General features: G+C 44.8%; 1 protein-coding gene across 1 annotated transcript; it reads left to right on the forward strand.

Annotated features, from left to right (window-relative positions):
- Positions 1 to 589: 589 nt before the first annotated feature.
- LOC140134805 (cell adhesion molecule CEACAM7-like) lies at positions 590 to 21,942 on the forward strand. The gene is made up of 8 exons (XM_072155455.1): positions 590 to 709; positions 6,252 to 6,611; positions 17,483 to 17,743; positions 17,828 to 17,974; positions 18,242 to 18,322; positions 19,622 to 19,683; positions 20,156 to 20,179; positions 20,784 to 21,942. The coding sequence occupies exons 1-8, from the start codon at positions 688 to 690 to the stop codon at positions 20,829 to 20,831; spliced, it is 1,005 nt and encodes a 334-aa protein (XP_072011556.1). The 5' UTR covers positions 590 to 687; the 3' UTR covers positions 20,832 to 21,942.
- The last annotated feature ends 3,181 nt before the right edge of the window (positions 21,943 to 25,123 follow it).

Raw genomic sequence — 25,123 nt, forward strand, 5'->3', positions numbered from 1 at the left:
ATGAATGTTTTCCCGAGGGTGGGGGGAGAAACCACTTCTCACTGGCCACTCCCATGGGACACAGGACACCGCTCTGCAGAGAGAAAGGTAAACTTTCCTCCAACTTTTCTTTTTTACGGAAAAACTGTTTTATTTTAAAAACACTTTGGCAATGGGCACACTATTCTCCTTGGAGAACTAGGAAAAGGGCTCCTGATGACAGGTTCCCTTTAAATAACAGAAGCGTAATGGAAGATGCATTGAATTTAATGGGGAATGGAAGGTGAACATTCCATTATATTATGTAGCAGGAAGAGAAGATGTTTCAGCTTCAGTTGGGAAAATTCAGAGGCCTTTGGTGCGCCAGGTAAATAAATAGTTAAGTTACGCTTCTTTTATTATTTCTGCCTTGGGCAAATTTTTTTCCCATCATGGAAAACACCTAAAGCACCTTCCTTCACCACCTCAAGTCACTCGCAGATATTTAGTCACTGGTTCCCGTGTTCCTGCCCTCATGAAGCTTCTCTTTGTATGTGTCTATTATGTTTGTATTAAATCCAATGTCGTGTGAATAAAGCAGAGCATTAGCTGTGAGCCCTCCCCACATTGTATTGAATGGGTGCCATTGTTGACACAAGACTTCCTCCGTCGGGGTTGATTTTAAGACAACAGCATTTCCTCTAGGAGTCACCAACACGGAGCACGAAAATGTGGATCCTGGTGATATCAGGTAACATAAACCATAAAATGGGGTTTGTTAGTCCCACTTCAGGGGCCAGTGGGGATGTAGTCGCACCCTCAACACCTGGTAGAGTAAGTGGCACATGCTAAGTGAAGGATAGTCCAAGATATTTCCATAGGTCGATCAGGACATATCATCTACTTACAATTTCTACTTGATTTTTGTTCCTACCATCACACACAAAGGAAATATGGCTTTACTTAAGTTAAAATATGGTTGGAGACGCCAATTTATTTACAAAAAATTACTCCATAAAATATTCCGACATGGTGACAAACCCAATAACTGGGCTGCAATCCACAACTCAACCAGTGAATTCTGTCCACAGATACTTAGCAGATGAAAAACTTTCACAGGATATTGTGATATCGGAATTTTTGTTCTAAATCTTGCTCCGCACAACTCGGAATATGTCAAGAAGGGCTAGAAATATTACATCTTTGTCATCAGTAGGGTATCCTAGATTTTTGGTGGATCAAGCCATAGGATAAAGCTAGTATAACTCCAAATCAGGTTGTATTCTGCTTGAGTTTTGGGGCTCAGTATTGTGTTGGACAATGAGGAAAGTTGACCCCTATGCTCTTAAAGGGGTTGTCCCAACAAAGTGTCTTATTGATTACTTGGGTTGTGGGAGCTGGTACCTGAAGCCATCAGAAAAAAGGAGGGATGAAAGCCCACAAACAATAAGTGGTACTTTGACTGGGGCTCTTATATGGGACTGCTGGATGACTTTGGGGGCAACCCCTTTTATCCTACCAACAGATGGTATTCTTATCTGAGGTAGACAAATACCTGAAAGATGCAGTTCTGGAATCTCTAGAACAGTCCTCCTATGAACTATATATTTCATAATTGTGACCCCAGCCAAATTTTTTTTGAGTCTCTGAATCAATTGGATTTTAAAACTTTTGGGTTATCATAAGAACCAGGATTAACAATAATCTTTAATTGTAGGCACCATTGATAACTGTTACAGATGATCATTGAAGCCTAGGGCTAAAGTACAGTAATTACCAACATCCAGAGGTCAGTTTGTAACTAGAGGTCATATGTAAGTCAGTTGTTCTTAAGTGGGGGACGGCCTGTATTTATCTTTGGTTTTCCTGGGCTTTTTGGCGTAAAAAAAGTCTCAAAATTGTCTCATTGAGGTTTTGTATGACTTTTCACTGCTAAAAAGTATCACAGGACTTTTTCCACCTCTTCATTATTCTGGAGCAAACACGGGCAGTAGAGCTCCAAAAATAGACATAGGACTGTCCCAAAGAGCCGCCTAATGATAAATAACCCCCATTGTGTGGCTTTGTCATAAATATCTCAGATGGGAATGTCCCTTAAACTGTGACTTTTTGGCTTAGGGACTTCTTGGTAATTCGATTTGATTGATGCTACCATTTTATTAGATGACAATTACATTAATTTTGATGTTTTTTTAAGTTTTAGCTTTTCCTTGTCTGTGGCTAGACATGAGTTATGGCCTGGGCAGTATCCAACTGATCCCTATGTATCCAGTTAGTAATGGATCTGTGACCCTGAATGTTATTGGGATTACAGAGAAAATTGAAAGTTTCATCTGGTACAAAGGACCAACACCATATGGTCCAAATCAAATCTTGAGGTACATCCTTCACAATGGTCCCATAATACTTCATGGACCTCTGTACGATCCCCGGATCTCAGCTTTCACTAATGGATCATTACACATCAAAAATCTTCAAATCGAGGATGGGGGAAATTATTTAGTGACAATATACATGGTAAACTCAACCCAGAACATAAATACAACCCTGACCATCTACGGTGAGTGTCACTTTCCATTTTCACTTTTCCATATGTTACTATTCCCCACATCTATGAAGACTAAGACCATATGCCATATTCAAGTAGAGAGGTAGAGCATTGACTTATTTTGTTTATTGATGTAATTGGTCAACAAATACAAAAATTGCTTTCACCTGCTCGTCCACGAATCCAAGAACATGAGTGACAAAGAGTAATGTAGTGAGGTCGGAGAATATTGTGTAATGAGGTGTAATAGGGAAGTGTGTGAACAGGACACTTTCCCTCGCCCATTTTACGATTGTTGTGGACCAGGCTTTCCCTCTGGATTCTGTATTATAGGATTTAGGTATATAATTTCCTTTGAGACCGAAAGTAGTCATAGTTGTTTTCAGAGAAGGAACACCTACCAGTCTTGGTGGGTCCTCCAGGTCAGACCCTTCTTTTTTTTTTTAAATAATTGTATTTTTATTTTCATTTTCATTTTCAAAACAGTATAACAAATAATTTGCACGTATTTCACATTGAAATTTTTCAATAATGGTACCAACAAAAAACAAGCGTTGTCCCCAAAGATAATGACAGCTCAGATTCTCTATTAACATAATGGGGTGCAAAATTTAACAGTGTAATATTATCCTAATGATAAACCAATTACCAAGGACCGCTGAAGCCTCATGCCCAGTTGGTCCAGAAGGGTTGGGGGGGAAACTGACAGAAGACATTCAGACAGACTCACCATAACAACAATTAACATCCGGGTAGAAACAATAGGAGTGACCATTTCATTCTCCTCCTCCTGTCCGCTCTTCTATCCAGTATCGATCCCAACGTTCCCAGGTTTTGTCGAACAATGGGATACGATTGTTCAGGGAGGCAGTCAAGTGTTCCATACTTCGAGTCTCCCTTATCCTAGCGAACAGGTCCATTCGGGATGCTATCAAGCATCTTGCAGCTGTTAGTATGTGCAGGCTCAATTTTGTGGCCGTCTTAGCCATGGGCTGGGGGGAGACGTTTAGTAAGTAATATAGTGGGGAGAGTGGAATGTCCACTGCAACGACCTCCCGGAGGAGAGTCTTTACCTCCTGCCAGAACGGCTGCACCAATGGGCACGTCCAGAAGATGTGCTGAAGAGTTCCCCCAGGCGAGCCACATCGCCAGCAGGTATCCGGTGTGTCTGGAAATAATCTGTGTAATAAGGATGGGGTATGATACCACTGCAACATCAGCTTGTACTGATTCTCCTTATGTGTAGCGCACAGAGAGGTTTTAGCTGCTCTATTCCAAATCATCCGCCACGTATCTTGGGATATTGGACCCCCCACTATATTTTCCCACTTGGCCATGTATGGATGTGCTATGGGGTCATCTGATCTTGGGTGTAATAGTATCATATAGATGTCTGATATAAGACCAGAGGTGTGGGTAGCGGTTTTGCAGATGTGCTCAAACGCAGTGGGCACCGAGACCATCTCAGTATTGCTTAGGGATTGCAGGAAGTGTCTAATACGAATGTAGTGGAAGTTGGCTGTGTGTGGGAGATGGAATTTATCCTGCAAGGCAGGGAACGGTAAAATCTTCCTATCTCTGTAGTCTACTATGTCTGCGAACCTAAACAATCCCTTCTCGTGCCATGGCTTAATTTCCTGCCCAACTCCAGCCTGTTGCATAAGAGGGGTGTGTAGGAAAGACTGCATAGGGGAGCATTGGGATACCAGCGGAAACCTGGTCACACAGGTCCTCCACAATTTGATCGTGAATGAGATGGGACCCAATTGGGGTTCAGGCAATGTAGGCGCCCAGGTCAGACCCTTCTGATGTCTCTGGTCTGATCTCTGGTGTCCCTATGGTGTCAAGTACTCCTGAAATCTAAAATTTTGTGTATCCTTGGCCCAGCCCTATAACTTCTCTAAAATTTTAATTTCTTTCCGACCTCATTCTTCTCATATTTGCTGTTTTGGAAACAGGCCAATAGGACTACTTCTACCACTCACCAGTATCATGACTTACAGATTTAAAACCACAAAAAATATAGAATAGTAGAACCGAATTCCAAATACTGTATTTTGCATATTTACCAACATTTTCCACCATCCACTGACATGGGCCAATGGGGGGGTTGCAGTGTGGCAAGGTAGGGGCGATTTGCCTACAGAGCCAAAATTGCTAGTTCGAGTTCTACAGAAGCTTTTGGGCAATCCTTCCTATTTCATTATAATTTATACAATACTTTCTCCAAAAATTTATTTCAATATTGAATTAATTTTAATAATTTGCCATACCCAAAAAATTGTTAAAATATTTAATGCCAAATTTGTTATAATATACAGTAAGCTTCAAAACTAAATACGTCTTAAAACGGGTCTGCCGTCGTAAATCTAACAAAATCCATATAAATATCTAAATCGGGAATTTCCTACATCCTTTACATTACAGAGGCAGTCATTAATCCTAAAATCATAGCGTCCACCGCTGACACACTCATCTTAACTTGTGTCACCTCATGCTGTGACAACAATGTGGACTAGGACTCTCACCTTCTCCAGTATCAAGAAGATTCAGTGTGAAGCTCAGAACCTTGTCAGTAAGGATATAAATGATCCCTACACAGTGTCTGAAGTTTGTGAGAAAACAAAGATTATGAGCCAGATGTATCACTAGTTTTTTTCTGTTGTTTTTGCGCCTTTTCATACTGGCACACCGTTTTTGCGCCGTTTTTGTGACTAAACGCCAAACTAGTTGCGCAGTAAAAATAACCATGTTGCTTTCATTTATCCTATCAATCCAGATGTTTTGCTGCGCCTAATAATATTCATCACTTGCGACTTCACTACAGCCCAAAGGTGGTGTTAACTGAAAAGTAAGCACTGAGCCCCTGTGCTGAGCAGCTCATCCCCAGCTCAGGCAGACACTAGTACAGATAATACTGACACTACAGACAGTACCTGCAGCCTCTGTATAGAACAGCAGCAGAGCTCAGCAGACACTAGTACAGATAATACAGACACTGCAGACACTAGTAGAGACATTACATACACTGCAGACACTAGCACAGATAATGCAGACACTGAGCCACAGTGCAGAGCAGCTCATCCCCAGCAGCAGAGCTCAGCAGACACTAGTACAGATAATACAGACACTGCAGACTCTATTTAGAGTTCATGACCTTATATTTACTAAACAATCTGCAGAAGCCTCAGCTCAGAGCAGGAGAGAATTTTGAAGGATTTTACAGATCCTACAGAGAAGTATCCCCCGTGTAGAAGGATGACCACACCGGTGTCTGAGGGGGATACCGTGCAGAATTACAGGGGTGCAGCAGGAGACCAGCACTGGGGGATCCCCTCTAGGAGAAGCCCCTGCTGAGGTCATTGGGTGCAGGGTGTCACACACCTGGGTGCTGCTGTGAGGGTTATCTTCATGATGGGGTACAGGAGAGAAGCAGAGAGGAGCTTGTAGGAGGATCACATGTAAGTGCCTGAATCTAACATTGCGCCTAAACTGCACCAAAATTGCGCCTAAACTGTGTTAAAGTAAAGTGATTAATAAGAGGCAGGAAATATACTTATCACAGATGGTTGTAGCTTGTGATGATTTGCAACAGTGCACCAGAATTTAGGTTACGAGCAGAAAAGTAATACATCCAGGGCTCCCCAAAATCTCTTTGACATTCCAATGGGCCCTCATCATGGGCAGAGATAAGTCAGTTCCTGAACTTGTAAACTATTTCATTTCAATATGTTTTCTCTTTTAGTTCTCTTCGGCCCCACAGTGGATGGAACCAGTGCAGAAGCAGATATCCAACTGATCCCCAAGTATCCAACCTTTAATGGATCTATCACTATGAACGTCACTGGAATTTCTGAGAACATTTTGACTTTTTCCTGGTTCAAAGGACCAAGAACAAGTGTTTCATTTAGGATCCTTTCATATTCACTTGGTTATAGCCCCCCACTTTCGCCTGGAATTTTGTACAGTCCTAGGATCACAGCATATGATAATGGATCATTACAGATCAAAGATCTTAAGATGACAGATGCGGGGGAGTATATAGTTCGCATATACACAATGTCATCATTAACAATGGATATATCTGCCAACCTTAACGTCTATGGTAAGTATTACAAAGTAACCATCATATACAAGACTTTCATGGAAACCTGGTGGTAGATGTCCTTTAAGGCTGAGAAGTAACAGGGACATGTGCTAGCTGCTGAAACAATGGCTGGCACAAGTCCTCATTACACATTTGAGTAGTGAAGAACAGCTGAGCCAGGATGAGCTTGGTCTTAGTAGATGATATACTGTCTGAAAGTGATTTAACCTCTAAACCATTTATTTAATGTCCTCTAGGACCTATGCATTGCCACCATCAGTCTCTTAGGGCACATGGAAGATATCAACCAAAGTAAACATTAAAAAGTTTTTCATATCTATATACTCATTGAAGGGAAAAGCTCATAGCCAGTGGCGTAACAAGACACAAGTGGATCCGATACAAATTTTGGATTTGGGCCCTCATATACCTAAAATCACACCCCTGTCCTGCGCATTTCACTTGAAAATATACATATATGCTACACGGACACACACAGCGCAATATACCCTATAGCTTTCCAGCTGCAACTTCCCTTTATTAAGATACTGTCTAGCAACCCTCCTCAGTAATAAGAAGTTTAGAAGCAGCCTCCACTCAGTAATGAGATAATAAGTAGCAGCCTCCACTCACAAATAAATTGTCCATTAGCAGTCACAGGGCCCCTCATTGTAAAAAACTAAATAATAAACTCGATATTTACCTCCCTCACTGCTGCTGCCTCTTCTTCCTGCGGTAGCATGGGCAGAGACACACCTGTGCCCTCTGGCTTCTCACATGATGTCACACACATACAATTTTGTTATCTTCCTCTTTCATTAGCCCGCAGTCTGCCAACTGGAAGGCTGGGGCTCTTTTCAAACCTTGAGCCTGGTTTTATTTGTTTCCTGCTCATACATCGCCAATGATTGATCATGATTAGAGATGAGCGAACATGCTCGTCCGAGCTTGATGCTCGGTCGAGCATTAGGGTACTCGAAACTGCTCGTTGCTCAGACGAATACTTCGCCCGCTCGAGAAAATGGCAGCTCCCGCCGTTTTGCTTTTTGGCGGCCAGAAACAGAGCCAATCACAAGCCAGGAGACTCTGCACTCCACCCAGCATGACGTGGTACCCTTACACGTCGATAGCAGTGGTTGGCTGGCCAGATCAGGTGACCCTGGGATAGACTAGCCGCTGCCCGCGCTGCTCGGATCATTCTGTGTCTGGATGCCGCTAGGGAGAGAGCTGCTGCTGGTCAGGGAAAGCGTTAGGGTGTTCTATTAGCTTACTGTTAGGCAGGAGTGATTCTCAAAGAACCCAACAGCCCTTCTTAGGGCTACAATAACGTTCTACTTTTTTTATTTTAATTTGCATCTAGTACCATTTTGTGAGGAATTAGCAGGGGGACTTGCTACCGTTGTGTTTAGCTCTTAGTGGCACACATATCCATAGCAAAGACCGAAGTGGGAAAATTTAGTAGGGGTTGGATTTCAATTAGGCACTAACTCAGTGTCATCTCATCTGGCATAGTAGTGTGCTTTGATACTTGGCTAGAAAATAGCCATAGGAGAATACAAAGAGCTTACTTACGCATACAGTAGCGTTCTATATATTTGATTTCTGGTTGATCTGCTGGTGGCTGTACTTTCTGCAGTGCATGTACTAGCCAATTCTGAGCAATTTGTAGTGAGACTTGCGACCGCTGTGTTCTGCGCTTAGTGACGCACATATCCATATCAAAGACCGAAGTGGGAAAATTTAGTAGGGGTTGGATTTCAATTAGGCACTAACTCAGTGTCATCTCATCTGGCATAGTAGTGTGCTTTGATACTTGGCTAGAAAATAGCCATAGGAGAATACAAAGAGCTTACTTACGCATACAGTAGCGTTCTATATATTTGATTTCTGGTTGATCTGCTGGTGGCTGTACTTTCTGCAGTGCATGTACTAGCCAATTCTGAGCAATTTGTAGTGAGACTTGCGACCGCTGTGTTCTGCGCTTAGTGACGCACATATCCATAGCAAAGACCGAAGTGGGAAAATTTAGTAGGGGTTGGATTTCAATTAGGCACTAACTCAGTGTCATCTCATCTGGCATAGTAGTGTGCTTTGATACTTGGCTAGAAAATAGCCATAGGAGAATACAAAGAGCTTACTTACGCATACAGTAGCGTTCTATATATTTGATTTCTGGTTGATCTGCTGGTGGCTGTACTTTCTGCAGTGCATGTACTAGCCAATTCTGAGCAATTTGTAGTGAGACTTGCGACCGCTGTGTTCTGCGCTTAGTGACGCACATATCCATAGCAAAGACCGAAGTGGGAAAATTTAGTAGGGGTTGGATTTCAATTAGGCACTAACTCAGTGTCATCTCATCTGGCATAGTAGTGTGCTTTGATACTTGGCTAGAAAATAGCCATAGGAGAATACAAAGAGCTTACTTACGCATACAGTAGCGTTCTATATATTTGATTTCTGGTTGATCTGCTGGTGGCTGTACTTTCTGCAGTGCATGTACTAGCCAATTCTGAGCAATTTGTAGTGAGACTTGCGACCGCTGTGTTCTGCGCTTAGTGACGCACATATCCATAGCAAAGACCGAAGTGGGAAAATTTAGTAGGGGTTGGATTTCAATTAGGCACTAACTCAGTGTCATCTCATCTGGCATAGTAGTGTGCTTTGATACTTGGCTAGAAAATAGCCATAGGAGAATACAAAGAGCTTACTTACGCATACAGTAGCGTTCTATATATTTGATTTCTGGTTGATCTGCTGGTGGCTGTACTTTCTGCAGTGCATGTACTAGCCAATTCTGAGCAATTTGTAGTGAGACTTGCGACCGCTGTGTTCTGCGCTTAGTGACGCACATATCCATAGCAAAGACCGAAGTGGGAAAATTTAGTAGGGGTTGGATTTCAATTAGGCACTAACTCAGTGTCATCTCATCTGGCATAGTAGTGTGCTTTGATACTTGGCTAGAAAATAGCCATAGCAATAGGATAGCATTGTTTGGTTTTAAAAACTCAAAAAAAAACAAAAAACACAAAAAAAAAAAAAAACACAAAAAAAAACAAAAAAAAGTAAAAAAAAAAATAAAGTTATAACTCTCATTTTAAAAATGTTTAACCCGAGGGCTAGGGGTAGAGGACGAGGGCGGGGACGTGGGCGTCCAACTACTGCAGGGGTCAGAGGCCGTGGTCCTGGGCGGGGTGAGACACCACCTGCTGATGAGGGAGCAGGGGAACGCCGCAGAGCTACACTCCCTAGGTTCATGTCTGAAGTTACTGGGACTCGTGGTAGAGCACTGTTGAGGCCAGAACAGTGCGAACAGGTGATGTCGTGGATTGCTGACAATGCTTCGAGCAATTTGTCCACCACCAGTCAGTCTTCCACGCAGTCCACCCATGTCACCGAAATCGCCACTCCTCCAGCTCCTGCACCTCAGCCTCCTCCCCCCCAGTCTGCCCCCTCCCAGGAAAATTTGGCATTTGAACCGGCATACTCTGAGGAACTGTTTTCTGGACCCTTCCCACAGTCACAAACCACTTGTCCGGTTGCTGCTGAGCAATTTTCCGATGCCCAGGTTTTCCAACAGTCACAGTCTGTGGGTGATGATGACCTTCTTGACGTAGTGGAAGTGTGTAAAGAGGTGTCCGACGATGAGGAGACACGGTTGTCAGACAGTGGGGAAGTTGTTGTCAGGGCAGGAAGTCCGAGGGGGGAGCAGACTGAGGGATCGGAGGATGATGAGGTGACAGACCCAAGCTGGGTTGAGAGGCCGGGTGAACACAGTGCTTCTGAGACGGAGGAGAGTCCTCGACCAGAACAGGTTGGAAGAGGCAGTGGTGGGGCCAGACGGAGAGGCAGGGCCAGAGCTGGTGCATCAGCGCCAAATGTGTCAACTAGTGAAGCTCCCGTGGCGAGGGCTCCTGCGGCGAGGGCTAGATCTTCAGAAGTCTGGAGGTTCTTTAAGGAAACACCGGATGACCGACGGACTGTGGTGTGCAACATTTGCCAAACCAGGCTCAGCAGGGGTTCCACCACTACTAGCTTAACTACCACCAGTATGCGCAGGCATATGAATGCTAAACACCCCACTCAGTGGCAACAAGCCCGTTCACCTCCGGCCGTGCACACCACTGCTCCTTCCCCTGTGTCAGCTGCTAGTCAGCCCCCTGCCCAGGACCCTGCCACAAAAACCCCATCGTCGCCTCCACGATCCTCCACAGCATCCACCAGCGTTCAGCTCTCCATACCCCAGACGCTGGAGCGGAAACGCAAATATAGTGCAACCCACCCGCACGCCCAAGCCCTTAATGTGCACATCTCCAGATTGCTTAGCCTGGAGATGCTGCCCTATAGGCTAGTAGAGACCGAGGCCTTTCGCAACCTCATGGCGGCGGCCGCCCCTCGGTATTCGGTCCCCAGCCGCCACTACTTTTCCCGATGTGCCGTCCCAGCCCTGCACCAGCACGTGTCAGAGAACATCCTCCGTGCCCTGACCAACGCCGTTTCTGACAAGGTCCACCTGACCACGGACACGTGGACGAGTGCTGCCGGGCAGGGCCACTATATATCGCTGACGGCACATTGGGTTAACTTGGTGGAGGCTGGGACCGAGTCTGACACTGGGGCTGCTCATATACTGCCGACGCCGAGGATTGCGGGGCCTACCTCGGTCCAGGTGTTTCAGGCCTACTATGCCTCCTCCTCCTCCCACCCCTCCTCCACCTCCTCCTCCGAACTACCATCCGTGGGCACGGCGCCATCAGTCGGTAGCTCTAGGCACAGCAGCAGTGCCGTCGCTAAGCGACAGCAGGCGGTGCTCAAACTGCTGAGCCTAGGCGACAAAAGGCACACCGCCCAAGAGCTATTACAGGGCATCACGGCGCAGACTGATCTGTGGCTGGCACCGCTGAACCTCAAGCCGGGAATGGTTGTGTGTGACAACGGCCGTAACCTGGTGGCGGCTCTGCAACTCGGCAGACTGACACATGTGCCATGCCTGGCCCATGTGTTAAATCTGATAGTTCAGCGTTTCCTCAAGACATACCCCAATCTGTCTGATTTGCTCACGAAGGTGCGCCGCATCTGTGCGCATTTCAGGAAGTCCAGCCCAGATGCTGCCACTCTCAGGGCAGCGCAGCGCCGCCTCCAACTGCCCGCTCACCGACTGTTGTGCGACGTGCCCACGAGGTGGAATTCAACACTGACCATGTTATCCAGAGTTTACCAGCAGCGCAGAGCGATTGTAGACTGCCAGATGTCAACTTCCACCAGAACTGGTAGTCAGGTCAGTCAGCTTCCTCAAGTCTACAATGAGGAGTGGACGTGGATGTCTGATATCTGTCAGGTGCTGAGTAACTTTGAGGAGTCAACACAGATGGTCAGTGGCGATGCCGCCATCATCAGCCTCACCATCCCGCTGCTTGGCCTGTTGAAAAACTCTCTGGTCAGCATGAAGTCGGAAGCTTTGCGCTCGTCACAAGAGACAGGGGAAGAATATTCCCTTGTTGATAGCCAAAGCACCCTCAGGTCTGTTTCTCAGCGCATATCGGAGGAGGTGGAGGTGGAGGAGGATGAGGAGGAAGAGGAGGAGAATGTTGGCGAGACACAAGAGGGGACCATTGTTGAGTCCTTCACTGTTCAGCGTGTATGGGCAGAAGAAGAGGAGTTGGAGGAGTTGGAGGAGGAGGAAATGGACAGTCAGGCCAGTGAGGGGAGTGAATTCTTACGCGTTGGTACTCTGGCGCATATGGCAGATTTCATGCTAGGCTGCCTATCCCGTGACCCTCGCGTTCAAAGAATTTATTCCAGCACCGATTACTGGGTGTTCACTCTCCTGGACCCACGGTACAAGCAAAATCTTTCCACTCTCATCCCTGCAGAGGAAAGGAGTGTGAGAATGCATGAATACCAGCAGGCCCTGGTGCACAAGCTGAAACAGTATTTCCCTTCTGACAGCGCTAGCGGCAGAGTGCGTAGTTCTGCGGGACAAGTAGCGAGGGAGAGTAGGCGAGCAGGCAGCTTGTCCAGCACTGGCAAGGGTACGCTTTACAAGGCTTTTGCCAGCTTTATGTCACCCCAGCAAGACACTGTCACCTGTCCCCAGTCTCGGCAGAGTAGGGCTGATCTTTACAGAAAGATGGTGAGGGAGTACGTAGCTGACCATACCATCGTCCTAAATGATCACACAGCTCCCTACAACTACTGGGTTTCAAAGCTGGACATGTGGCACGAACTGGCGCTGTACGCCTTGGAGGTTCTTGCCTGCCCTGCCGCTAGCGTCTTGTCCGAGCGGGTTTTCAGTGCAGCTGGTGGCATCATCACCGATAAGCGTACACGCCTGTCGACTGACAGCGCTGACAGGCTGACGCTTATTAAAATGAATAAAGGCTGGATTTCTCAGAATTTCCAATCTCCACCAGGTGAAGGAAGCTCAACCTGAATAATTGATCCACTCCTCCTCCTCATTTTCCTCCTTCTCCTCCTCTTTGTACAGTAAAGCAGAGGAAAATGGCTATTTTTTGACAGGGCCCACTGGCTCTTGCTATAGTACTTCATGCATTTAATTTTTCTGGAGGGCCACCTACCCGGTCCTCTGTTTGAAACAATTTTTGTGAGTGCCACATACAGGCACTCAATCTATTCCATTTTACTGCAGGGCCGCCTACCTGCTCCTCTGGTTTGAAACATTTTTGGGACTGCCACATACAGGCACTCAATCTATTCCATTTTACTGGAGGGCCACCTACCTGCTCCTCTGGTTTGAAAAATTTTTGGGACTGCCACATACAGGCACTCAATCTATTCCATTTTACTGCAGGGCCACCTACCTGCTCCTCTGGTTTGAAACATTTTTGGGACTGCCACATACAGGCACTCAATCTATTCCATTTTACTGGAGGGCCACCTACCTGCTCCTCTGGTTTGAAAAATTTTTGGGACTGCCACATACAGGCACTCAATCTATTCCATTTTACTGCAGGGCCACCTACCTGCTCCTCTGGTTTGAAACATTTTTGGGACTGCCACATACAGGCACTCAATCTATTCCATTTTACTGGAGGGCCACCTACCTGCTCCTCTGGTTTGAAAAATGTTTGGGACTGCCACATACAGGCACTATCCAAATTAAATTGTCTCCATAGCAGCCTCCACACGTTGTCTCCATTGCTACCTCCAAAAGTCGTCCATATAGCTGCCTCCATACATCGTCCCTTTATCAAACGAGGTGTGTCAGGCAGAAATTTGGGTTGTTTTCATGGATTCCACATCAAAGTTGTTAACTTTGTCGCCACCCTGCTGTGTTATCCACAAAATATACTGGCAAACTTTTACCATTTAGGGATATTATTTCAGCGCTTCTTGCGCATCTGTTTACATTCCCCTCACCCGGCATATCCTAAACTTATAAGAACGCTACTACACTTGATCTTATACAAAAGGTTCTTAGAAGTGCTGTTTGGGGAGTAGCCTAGAGACAGGGGCTTGAATTGGCGAAAGCTCGCCTGGCAGCGGAGCGCCAGCTCCATGCGCATCATGCGCTTCTTGCGCATCTGTTTACATTCCCCTCACCCGGCATATCCTAAACTTATAAGAACGCTACTACACTTGATCTTATACAAAAGGTTCTTAGAAGTGCTGTTTGGGGAGTAGCCTAGAGACAGGGGCTTGAATTGGCGAAAGCTCGCCTGGCAGCGGAGCGCCAGCTCCATGCGCATCATGCGCTTCTTGCGCATCTGTTTACATTCCCCTCACCCGCCATATCCCAAACTTATAAGAACGCTACTACACTTAACTTGGTGCAGGCTGGGACCGAGTCTGACCCTGGGGCTGGTCATATACTGCCGACGCAGAGAATTGCGGGGCCTACCTCGGTCCAGGTCTCAAAGGCCTACTATACCTCCTCCCACCCCTCCTCCACCTCCTCCTCCTCCGAATTACCATCCGTGGGCATGGCGCCATCAGTCGGTAGCTCTAGGCACAGCAGCAGTGCCGTCGCTAAGCGACAGCAGGCGGTGCTGAAACTGCTGAGCCTAGGCGATAAAAGGCACACCGCCCAAGAGCTATTACAGGGCATTCCACATCAAAGTTGTTAACTTTGTCGCCACCCTGCTGTGTAATCCACAAAATATACTTGCAAACTTTTACCATTTAGGGATATTATTTCAGCGCTTCTTGCGCATCTGTTTACATTCCCCTCACCCGCCATATCCTAAACTTATAAGAACGCTACTACACTTGATCTTATACAAAAGGTTCTTAGAAGTGCTGTTTGGGGAGTAGCCTAGAGACAGGGGCTTGGATTGGCAAAAGCTCGCCTGGCTGCAGAGCGCCAGCTCCATCCCAAGATCCAACTAACATAGTTGCAGCACCTTTAATCTACTACTAGTTCACTGCCTCCATAATAATAATAATAATAATCTTTATTTATATAGCGTCATCATATTCTGTAGCGCTTTACAATCATAGGAAACAAATACAAATGTAATGTAACAGAGCACAACATTTGTATGGAACAACAGGAGTGAGGTCCCTGCTCGCCAGAGCTTACGGTTTATGAAGATGATGGGGTAACACGAGGTAAAAGAATATTTAATGGTCAAGCCATTCTTCTTAGGGAATAGAAAAAAATATAATAAATGGAATTGCTGTCGCTTGAACCACTCAGCCGTCATCTTATATACCAGGTCCAGGGTGAATGGGACTGCAGAGAAGTCTGGTGCCTGTTGGTTGCTGGATAACAGATGGGAGGACGACACAGGACGGGTTAGTAGAAGAGTTAAAACTTCATGCAGTTAATGAGTGTTATAGGCTTGCCTAAAGAAATGGGTTTTAAGAGCACGTTTGAAACTTTGGAGGTTAGTCTGATAGTCCAGGGCAGAGCATTCCATAGAATTGGTGCAGCTCTAGAGAAGTCTTGGAGACGCGAGTGGGAGGTCCGCACTAGGGTAGAGGTTAATCTAAGATCACTGGCGGATCTAAGAGCACGGGTTGGGCGATAGACTGAGATAAGAGAGGAGAGGTAGGGGGGTGCAGCATTATACAGAGCTTTATGGATGAGGGTTATTATTATTTTAAACTGTATTCGAAAGGAGACTGGCAGCCAGTGCAGCGACTGGCATGAACTGTAAGCATACATGGTCCCCTTATCAAACGAGCTGTGTCAGGCAGAATTTTGGGTTGTTTTCATGGCTTCCATGTTAACTTTGTCGCCACCCTGCTGTGTAATCCACAAAATATACTGGCAAACTTTTATCATGTACCGATATTATTTGAGCGCTTCTTGCTCACCTCCTTTGGTTCCTCTCTGACACCCATTGGTTTGAAGCCTGAGTCCAATTAGGGTATGTCGCCATGCCACTCTCTAGCCTGCTGCCGCTGCCTCTGCCTCTGCATGCCGTCCCCTATAGTGTCAGGGTCAATTATTGGATGTTTTACATGCTATCTAGCTTCATTCTGTCACTCTGTCATGGCCATGCTGTTGCCCATAATTTTGGCATAATGGTGCGATTAAGCAGCCTCAGAGGCATCCATGCATGCTGCCCCTGCTGTTTCCTGTCCATTTCCGTGGTGTTTCCATCCTTTTCTGAGGTTCCCAGGTGTTTGGCCAAGCTTCCCTGTGCAGAGCCTTGGTCCCCTTGAAAAATGCTCGAGTCTCCCATTGACTTCAATGGGGTTCGTTATTCGAGACGAGCACTCGAGCATCGGGAAAAGTTCGTCTCGAATAACGAGTACCCGAGCATTTTAGTGTTCGCTCATCTCTAATCATGATCTTCCAATGTAAATTTGTCCCATCTCTCACTCACCTGACTGCTGCGGCGAGCTCGTCTGCAGCTCCTAGAGCGTGCACGGGCGCTGGCCGGCTGCCTTTCCTGTTAAATTCCCTGCCCCTTCCTGTGTCCCCTGCCAGATCTTTGTGCCTCGTGCCAGAGAGAAGGCTTTATCCCTATGCCTTGTGATTGTTTGCTGAATTCTTGTTATGACCCCGGTTCCATTCCTGACTTCGCTCCTGTGCTGCCTGACCTGACCTTACACTACGTCCCGACTCTGATTGCGTGCTACCTGACTTGACCTTCCGCTACGCCCCCGACTCTGATCCCGTGCTGCCTGTCCTGAGCTCCTGCCTGTCCACCACTCCGTTTCTGCCTCACGATTCTGTACCTCGCCTTGGCTGCCACTGCGGACAAAGTCGCACCTGTGGAACGACCTGGTGGTACCACGCCGCAGCAAGTCCTACCCGCTTTGCAGTGTGGTCTGGTGAAAACCGGGTACCGCTTAGACTCCACTCCCAGGTATCGCCTTACGTCATTGTCCACGGTGGTCTAGTGGGTCCACCACCCCTGATCCTGACACAAGCTTCTTTATGTGTCTCTTCTGCCTTCTTTCAATCTGCATTTTCAGGACCTTAAAGGTTCCCATATGGCCCTTGTGTGCATGTATATTGAGAGCAAAAACAGATGTTTGAAAATTTCATGGGTGAAGGTCCTTATTTGGTGGGTGGTTTGGGTGGTCATAGGCCCCAGACACAGCCTATATTATTATCCACTAAGAAAATTTATGTCTTACCAGAGTGGAAGAAACTAGGGCAAGAGCAGAGGAATATTGACCACACCAAGCGTCAGACATGGAGGATGCAGTTCTACATTTAGCTCCACCCAGATTTGGGAATTATTTTAACAACCGGCCCAGTGACCTTGCATACCACCACAAATGGGTGGTTATAAGGATAGGTGTCTGCACAGGTTTTCGGTCAAAATATGACTAAAATACGTGAACAGCTAACACTCATCAAACACTCAATTACCACAACGAATGCTCTTTTGGCTCTTTTGGTTCAGATTTTCTCATATGTTCTTATCTAAATTGAAATATTTAGCCTCCTATCATCACTTTATTGACAGAAACAGTCAGAAAACCCATAATCGCATCTTCCCACTGTCCAGTCCAAGAAGGGGATTTATACGTTCTGGTATGTGTCACATCCAATGCAGAAAAAATAACATGGAGCCGGCAGAATAAGAGCTTCCCCATGGATGCGACCATATCAGCAGATTCCAGCACCGTCACATTCCATCACATAAAACATGGAGACGCCGGCGGATATCAGTGTGAGGCGGAGAATCTAGTCAGTAAGGAAAGCAGTGACATCTTTAATGTGTTATGTGAGTACATAGATGGCTTGATTTTATCCCATAGATATAAGATTGGATCATTTATATCATCTCTATTATGATATTACCTGATAGATATCACTGGACCTAGTAGCTCCGGATTGAACCCTACTGTGATAGCAGCCATTGTCTGTGGGACACTTCTGGCCATCGCTTTAATTGGTTGTGGATCCTACCTGCTATACCAGAGACATATACTACCTTTAAGAGAGGCTCAGAAAAGTAGGTCCACTGTTTCAATCTTTTTGTATCTTTCAATAAGTTGTAGATTATTTTTATGCAGTTATGTAGTTTATACAACTGGCTTGGTGTTGGGAAACCCAATCCTTGACGTCATGTTGGTGGAGGCAAGTAAGAGTCTTCTCCTCACCGGGATGTGAACACACTCAGAGTACCACTCACATATGAATAGGGGTACAAGGTCAACTAATTATTTTATATTTATATAGAATTATATTATTATATATTATTAGAATTGTTTTGGTTAAGACCCTTGTAGATCAGACAAGACAGATGGAGTCAACAGGAAGGACATATCCAAGAAGATAGATGGACCTGTGTGGACATGTGGTATGTGGAAAACCTTTCCTTAGTCATCTCTGTAAAGTATACATCCCCTTACGTGTGTGAGAGAGGAGCAGGAGACATGTACTGAAAGAACTCTTAGAAATGCAATCCCTCCCCACTCCACATTTCATTACATGAGGTGGTCGTCTCAAACATCATCCAATGGAAAAGAAAACTAGTATGAGATAAAGAAGTGGTGTGCACATGTTACGGGTTGCAGGAAGATTTTCCATGTGAGATTGTATTTTACTGTTATACCATTGTTAGGCTAGGTTCATATCTCGTTTTATCGGGATACATCTTCCTGTCCCTTGCCCTCCTTCTCTAAAAGTGGGAGGAGTCAGTCATGCAGATATAAAGGATAATGAAAGTTTCTTGCAGGATCCAACATTTAGGGGCACATTTACTTACCCAGTCCTGTCGCGATCCCTGATCCGGACGGTCCAAGGAAGATGTAGTCTGACGCGATTCACTAAGATCGTGCGCCCGATATCCTGCATGTGTCGCTTCCCCACTCAGGTCCAACGGAGTTCACCTTCTTCTTCCCGGTGTATGCGAGTGCTTGGCTTGCAACACAATTTGAGATGTTAAATCACACGTGTTGTCCAAATCCGTCAGACAATGGCCCGTCCCCCAATGTGTCACGTGAAAGCCGATGTGCCAAAATTCGATCGTGTGCGCCAAAAATCCCAGTTAAATGCGGCTCAAAACGGAAAAAATTCAGGAAACCGGATGGAAATGCGTTCCGTGGACCCTTAGTAAATGTGCCCCATACTGTGCAGAGGAAGGTAGAAGGATTCCCCGGTCTGCCAGTATATGTCTCTGGATACGTTCAGTGTATACGTGGCATGGGGAGATTTAGAATCGCAAATCGTGAAGAATTTGTAATTCACGCCACCTCCACGCACGGAGGGGACACAGAGGGGCACGCGCCCTGTGTCGTTGTAATTTTGAAACCGCATTTTCATATTTTTACGTAAAACTACTTCTGGTCAGACCTAGTGGGTTTTACCCGGAGGCCACACTGCCCGCTACAAGCATTAAGAGGCCTAAGACTGCTATCATTCATCGCCGTGTGATAGATCTACCCTATAGTATTCATAATATGAGATGTGACCTAATAAACCTTATATACAGACTTGTCCATATTGACTGTTCTATATGTTATTTTAGTTACAGTAGTCCAACTGCAATATCAGGCCGTGTGATGTTCCTATATAGTAACAGTAGGGTTTTAACCCCTTTGTCTTCTTTTCTACCCTTTTCCTGTCTCATCATCTCTTATCTGTTACCATTATTCAGTATTACCTCCAAGCAAACACGAAGCAGCGGAGGTGTATGAAAATGTGCTGGAGCTGCCATCAGTAAGTCATGTTACCCTCCCTATGGAGATAAAAGGAAGATGGATATTAGATAGATAGATATGAGATAGAGAGAGGTAGATATGAGAGAGAGCGGTAGATGGATAGATAGATATGAGATAGATAGATAGATAGATAGATAGATAGATAGATAGATAGATAGATAGATAGATAGATAGATAGATAGATAGATATGAGATAGATAGATAGATATGAGAGAGAGAGAGAGGTAGATATGAGATAGATAGATATGAGATAGATAGATAGATATGAGAGAGAGAGAGAGAGAGAGAGAGAGAGAGAGAGGTAGATATGAGATAGATAGATAGATAGATAGATAGATATGAAATAGATAGATAGGAGATAGATAGATAGATAGATAGATATGAAATAGATAGATAGGAGATAGATAGATAAAGAGATTTATTTATTTATTTTTTTGCTGTTTTGATATAATTTTTTCTCTTTTTGTTAGGATCCTTATGAGCCCTGTTATAAGGTGAGTTTTCCAGTGTAGTATCATAAAGGGTAATAAGGGTGGTATTAAGTCTAGGGGGTTATTAATCGTTTCCTTCCGTTGGTGTTTTGGCGCCCTTTTGCTGCGTAATGGTTTTTTTGCGCCTATTTTGCGTTTTTATGGAATGTCACGCCTCAATTGGTCTGTAGTTGCGCCCTATTTGTCATTACATTGCGCCTCTTTACAAAAATTTGTGCCCAATTTATTATACTATTGCGTCTCTATGGGCGCAAATAATTGCACAATAACGTGCCAGTCCTGACCAGGCTTAGGAAGGGCAATGGTATGATTTGTGCAACACATTGCGCATTTTTTAAAATTTGCACCTAATAAGGCGCAAAAAAAAACAGAATTTGACAAAGAACCAAAACGGCAAAGACAAATGAGGTGCAAAAAGAGCTCAAAGAAGGGGGAAATAAGATAAATGACCCCCTATGTGTCTATGTGAATTAAATTAGCCAAGGGGGCAGTGCCCTTTTATATGCATATAAAACACCTCTGTGAGAAAATAAAAGGTTACCGCCCCTTTGGCTGAGAATGAGCTTCTCGCATATTATACTAATGTGTTGTATTATGTGTTTCTTAGGATCTTCAGTGTAAATCGGAGAATGTCTACAATGAGATCATCCGATAAAACCCAATGACGCGATGACAGTGATGATGTCACCGTTATTACACCATGACATACATGAAGTACATACCGTGTGTTATTTTCAGTGCTATATACCATCATACAGGGTGCGGACAATACATAGGGGTTCTCCTGGGGGCCATTTAGTAAATGTGTCCCATTGTATGTATTTGGAAATGATGAAATGGCAGAACAAGCGTCTACTGTACAGAAATGGGGGGCGAGGATTTTCTGGACGACAACCTTCAGAGATTTATGGACACCATTACTCAATACATTGGCCAGGGTTGACCTGCCCAGTGTTATTGTGCCCAAACACGTTAGTCTAATGTGGATGAAAATTAATTATTTTGATCAAAACTATGCTCAGGGGGAAATCTACTGCACATGTACATGTACAACCAAGCACACTTACATGCTGGCCTAAACCAAGCACACTTATATTCCAGCCTAAACCAAGCACACTTACATGCTGGCCTAAACCAAGGACACTAACATGCCGGCCTAAACCAAGCACACTTACATGCCTACCCAAACCAAGCACACTTACATGTCGGCCTAAACCAAGCACACTTACATGTCGGCCTAAACCAAGCACACTTACATTCCAGCCTAAACCAAGCACACTTACATGCCAGCATAAACCAAGCACACTTACATGCCAGCATAAACCAAGCACACTTACATGCCAGCATAAACCAAGCACACTTACATGCTGGCCTAAACCAAGCACACTTACATGTCGGCCTAAACCAAGCACACTTACATGTCGGCCTAAACCAAGCACACTTGCATGCCGGCCTAAACCAAGCACACTTACACAATGGCCTAAACCAAGCACACCTACATGATGGCCTAAACCAAGCACACTTACATGCTCCCTTCCCACACCAGGAACCATTATCTCCTTATCTCTGAACCTATCTCTTACCTATGACTAGACTATTTTGAAAAAATATGTATGTCTTGTTTTTTTCAGGATGAAATGTAGTTGTTAATAGCACAATTTTGGGTTTCATACGTCCTAATGGTTAACTTTTATTAACCCTATTTGTGCAGTACATTTTTTTAAAATGCACATCTGACGTTGATTTTTCTAATTAAAATTTTCTGCATTTATTGTGGAACCTAAATAACATAAAAATGTTTTTCTTTGGGTCAATACCTCGTCTTACCTTTGCCTCTGTCTGCTCAGTCTACGTTGTATCCAGAAGGAAACACTGGATAAAAAAAACACAGCAGCTCTATATCATCCTGCTCCCTGTTGGAGAGAGCAGTATACACTCAGTGGAGGCCATTAGAAGCTATGGAGGACGGACGCTACTGTATGGAATCCATTCCAGGCCTCCGCTTAGTGTATGCTCTAGGTGTTAAGTCACTTGGTAGACACCTTAAACTTCAGCAGCCAATCACTGCCTGAAGCTGATGTTCACTCCTCCTCCCAATCTCAGATGGGAGGAGCTGAACCGGAGAAGTTGTAGTTGGGATTTTTTTCTGAATTATCCTTACAGTAGAGAGAATAAAATTAGATGTGAATGTAACCTTAGTCTACAAAACAAACACAAAAGAAGATGTCCCACAAGTGACAGCAGATAGCAAATGTCCAGATATGTGGATATGATGATTAATAACATATCTCTAAGGATTATCTGCTATAAGCACTTCCTGTAATCCAGCCTAAAAAGTTGGACAACTGGATGTTACCCAGCGATACACTGGTATAGGAAGCATTGAAGCTTTCCTACTATAAGTCACATGTACAGTGCAAGAACTACAAGTCAGTAGTAGTTAGAGGTTATGATTCTCCATCACTCCGCTCCTTTGATGAATAGTCACCCCTCCCCCCCCTATGCTGTGCACGGCGCTCGTGTTTTGCATGATTTCTGAGGAGATGCCAAAACGTTGCACAGGGAAGTTGGCAAAGAAAATCAATTTCAACTGCGCACAATTAAATCCCATGAGCAAACAATCAAAAGTAGCTAAAGGAGTTTTCATACACACTCACCGGCCACTTTATTAGGTACACCATGCTAGTAACGGGTTGGACCCCCTTTTGCCTTCAGAACTGCCTCAATTCTTCGTGGCATAGATACAACAAGGTGCTGGAAGCTCCTCAGAGATTTTGGTCCATATTGACATGATGGCATCACACAGTTGCAGCAGATTTGTCGGCTGCACATCCATGATGCGAATCTCCCGTTCCACCACATCCCAAAGATGCTCTATTGGATTGAGATCTGGTGACTGTGGAGGCCATTTGAGTCCAGTGACCTCATTGTCATGTTCAAGAAACCAGTCTGAGATGATTCCAGCTTTATGACATGGCGCATTATCCTGCTGAAAGTAGCCATCAGATGTTACAGGGTACATTGTGCTCATAAAGGGATGGACATGGTCAGCAACAATACTCAGGTAGGCTGTGGCGTTGCAACGATGCTCAATTGATGATAACCAAAAGTTTGTAAGTCAGAAAAAAAAAAATTACACCAAAAAGCATAATTCAACTTTAAATCTTTATTTAGTTCACAAAACATGATTAAAATGTAGCCATTGGCAAAGAAAGCCAACAAAATTAAAAAGGTGTGTGTTATAATCCATATCACTAATTAACCCAAAGTATAAATATGGTACAAAGCATATTCCAACAGAACAGACCTAATCACTCTAAATTTAATTGTATTATATTAATAACAACAGAATTCATACATAGAAAACAATGGGATAAATCATACCAGTAAATAGGACACCACACCAGCCAGCCCCGACACGTTTCGCAATAAGCTTCCTCTCAATTGATACTCAATTGGTACCAAAGGGCCCAAAGAGTGCCAAGAAAATATTCCCCACACCATGACACCACCACCACCAGCCTGAACCGTTGATACAAGGCAGGATGGATCCATGCTTTCATGTTGTTGACGCCAAATTCTGACCCTACCATCCAAATGTCGCAGCAGAAATCGAGACTCATCAGACCAGGCAACGTTTTTCCAATCTTCTACTGTCCAATTTCGATGAGCTTGTGCAAATTGTAGCCTCAGTTTCCTGTTCTTAGCTGAAAGGAGTGGCACCCGGTGTGGTCTTCTGCTGCTGTAGCCCATCTGCCTCAAAGTTTGACGTACTGTGCGTTCAGAGATGCTCTTCTGCCTACCTTGGTTGTAACGGGTGGTGATTTGAGTCACTGTTGCCTTTCTATCAGCTCGAACCAGTCTGCCCATTCTCCTCTGACCTCTGGTATCAACAAGGCATTTCCGCCCACAGAACTGCCGCTCACTGGATGTTTTTTCTTTTTCGGATCATTCTCTGTAAATCCTAGAGATGGTTGTGCGTGAAAATCCCAGTAGATCAGCAGTTTCTGAAATACTCAGACCAGCCCTTCTGGCACCAACAACCATGCCACGTTCAAAGGCCACAAATCACCTTTCTTCCCCATACTGATGCTCGGTTTGAACTGCAGGAGATTGTCTTGACCATGTCTACATGCCTAAATGCACTGAGTTGCCGCCATGTGATTGGCTGATTGGAAATTAAGTGTTAACGAGCAGTTGGACAGGTGTACCTAATAAAGTGGCCAGTGAGTGTAGATCTCTAATATGAGTTGTGTTCCCCATCAGATGATAGCAGTGATGATCCCATTTAATTCCATTTAAGAGGACCTTTCAACCCCTTCTCAAACAGGTCCTCTAAGCACAGGTCCAGAAATTAGTTACCTGGGACCTGACCTCTACTTTTCTCTATCAAATGTCCTCGCTTACTAGACATTGGCATACTATCTATATCTTCTGAATGGTGACACCAAGAAGCACAGTTCTGTTGTCATTTTAAAGAGAAGAATCACTGACTGTAGATTTGAAGGGGTGTTCCCACAAAGACAAGGTTCTTATATGTACTCAGGATAACAAAATAACACTCTCTAATTCACTGTTATTACGAAAATTACAGCATTTTCACAGATATAAGTCCAACCTGTCTCTATTAGTCCTGGTGTACACAATTTCAGTTGCCCCTAGAAATGACCCAGTAACTTCTTCTGACTTAGGGTCTGGTGGTGGCCATCTTTGATTTCTGTGTGACAGCGTGGAGCTGGGATTTGTGTCTTTTTGCTCTGAGCCTGTAGCCACGCCCCCTGCATGGAGCTCAGACTGATCACTTCCTGTCAGCACATCGTGAGCATTAGTAATGGGAGTTACGGCTCTTCTTAGAGAGCGGAATCATTAGGCTCCGCTCATTAATAAGAGCCGGCTCTTCTGACTCCTGAACGGCCCCTATTACATGTATAATATGGAGCCGCAGGT

The sequence above is a fragment of the Engystomops pustulosus genome, chromosome 6 (assembly GCF_040894005.1).
Source record: "Engystomops pustulosus chromosome 6, aEngPut4.maternal, whole genome shotgun sequence".
NCBI classification, from domain to species: Eukaryota; Metazoa; Chordata; class Amphibia; order Anura; family Leptodactylidae; genus Engystomops; species Engystomops pustulosus.

Coding starts and splice junctions, on each gene's coding strand:
- LOC140134805 (XM_072155455.1), top strand. CDS start 688: ATGTGGATCCTGGTGATATCAG. Junction 710..6,251: donor GTGGATCCTGGTGATATCAG/GTAACATAAACC, acceptor TTTCTCTTTTAG/TTCTCTTCGGCCCCACAGTG. Junction 6,612..17,482: donor TGCCAACCTTAACGTCTATG/GTAAGTATTACA, acceptor CTTTATTGACAG/AAACAGTCAGAAAACCCATA.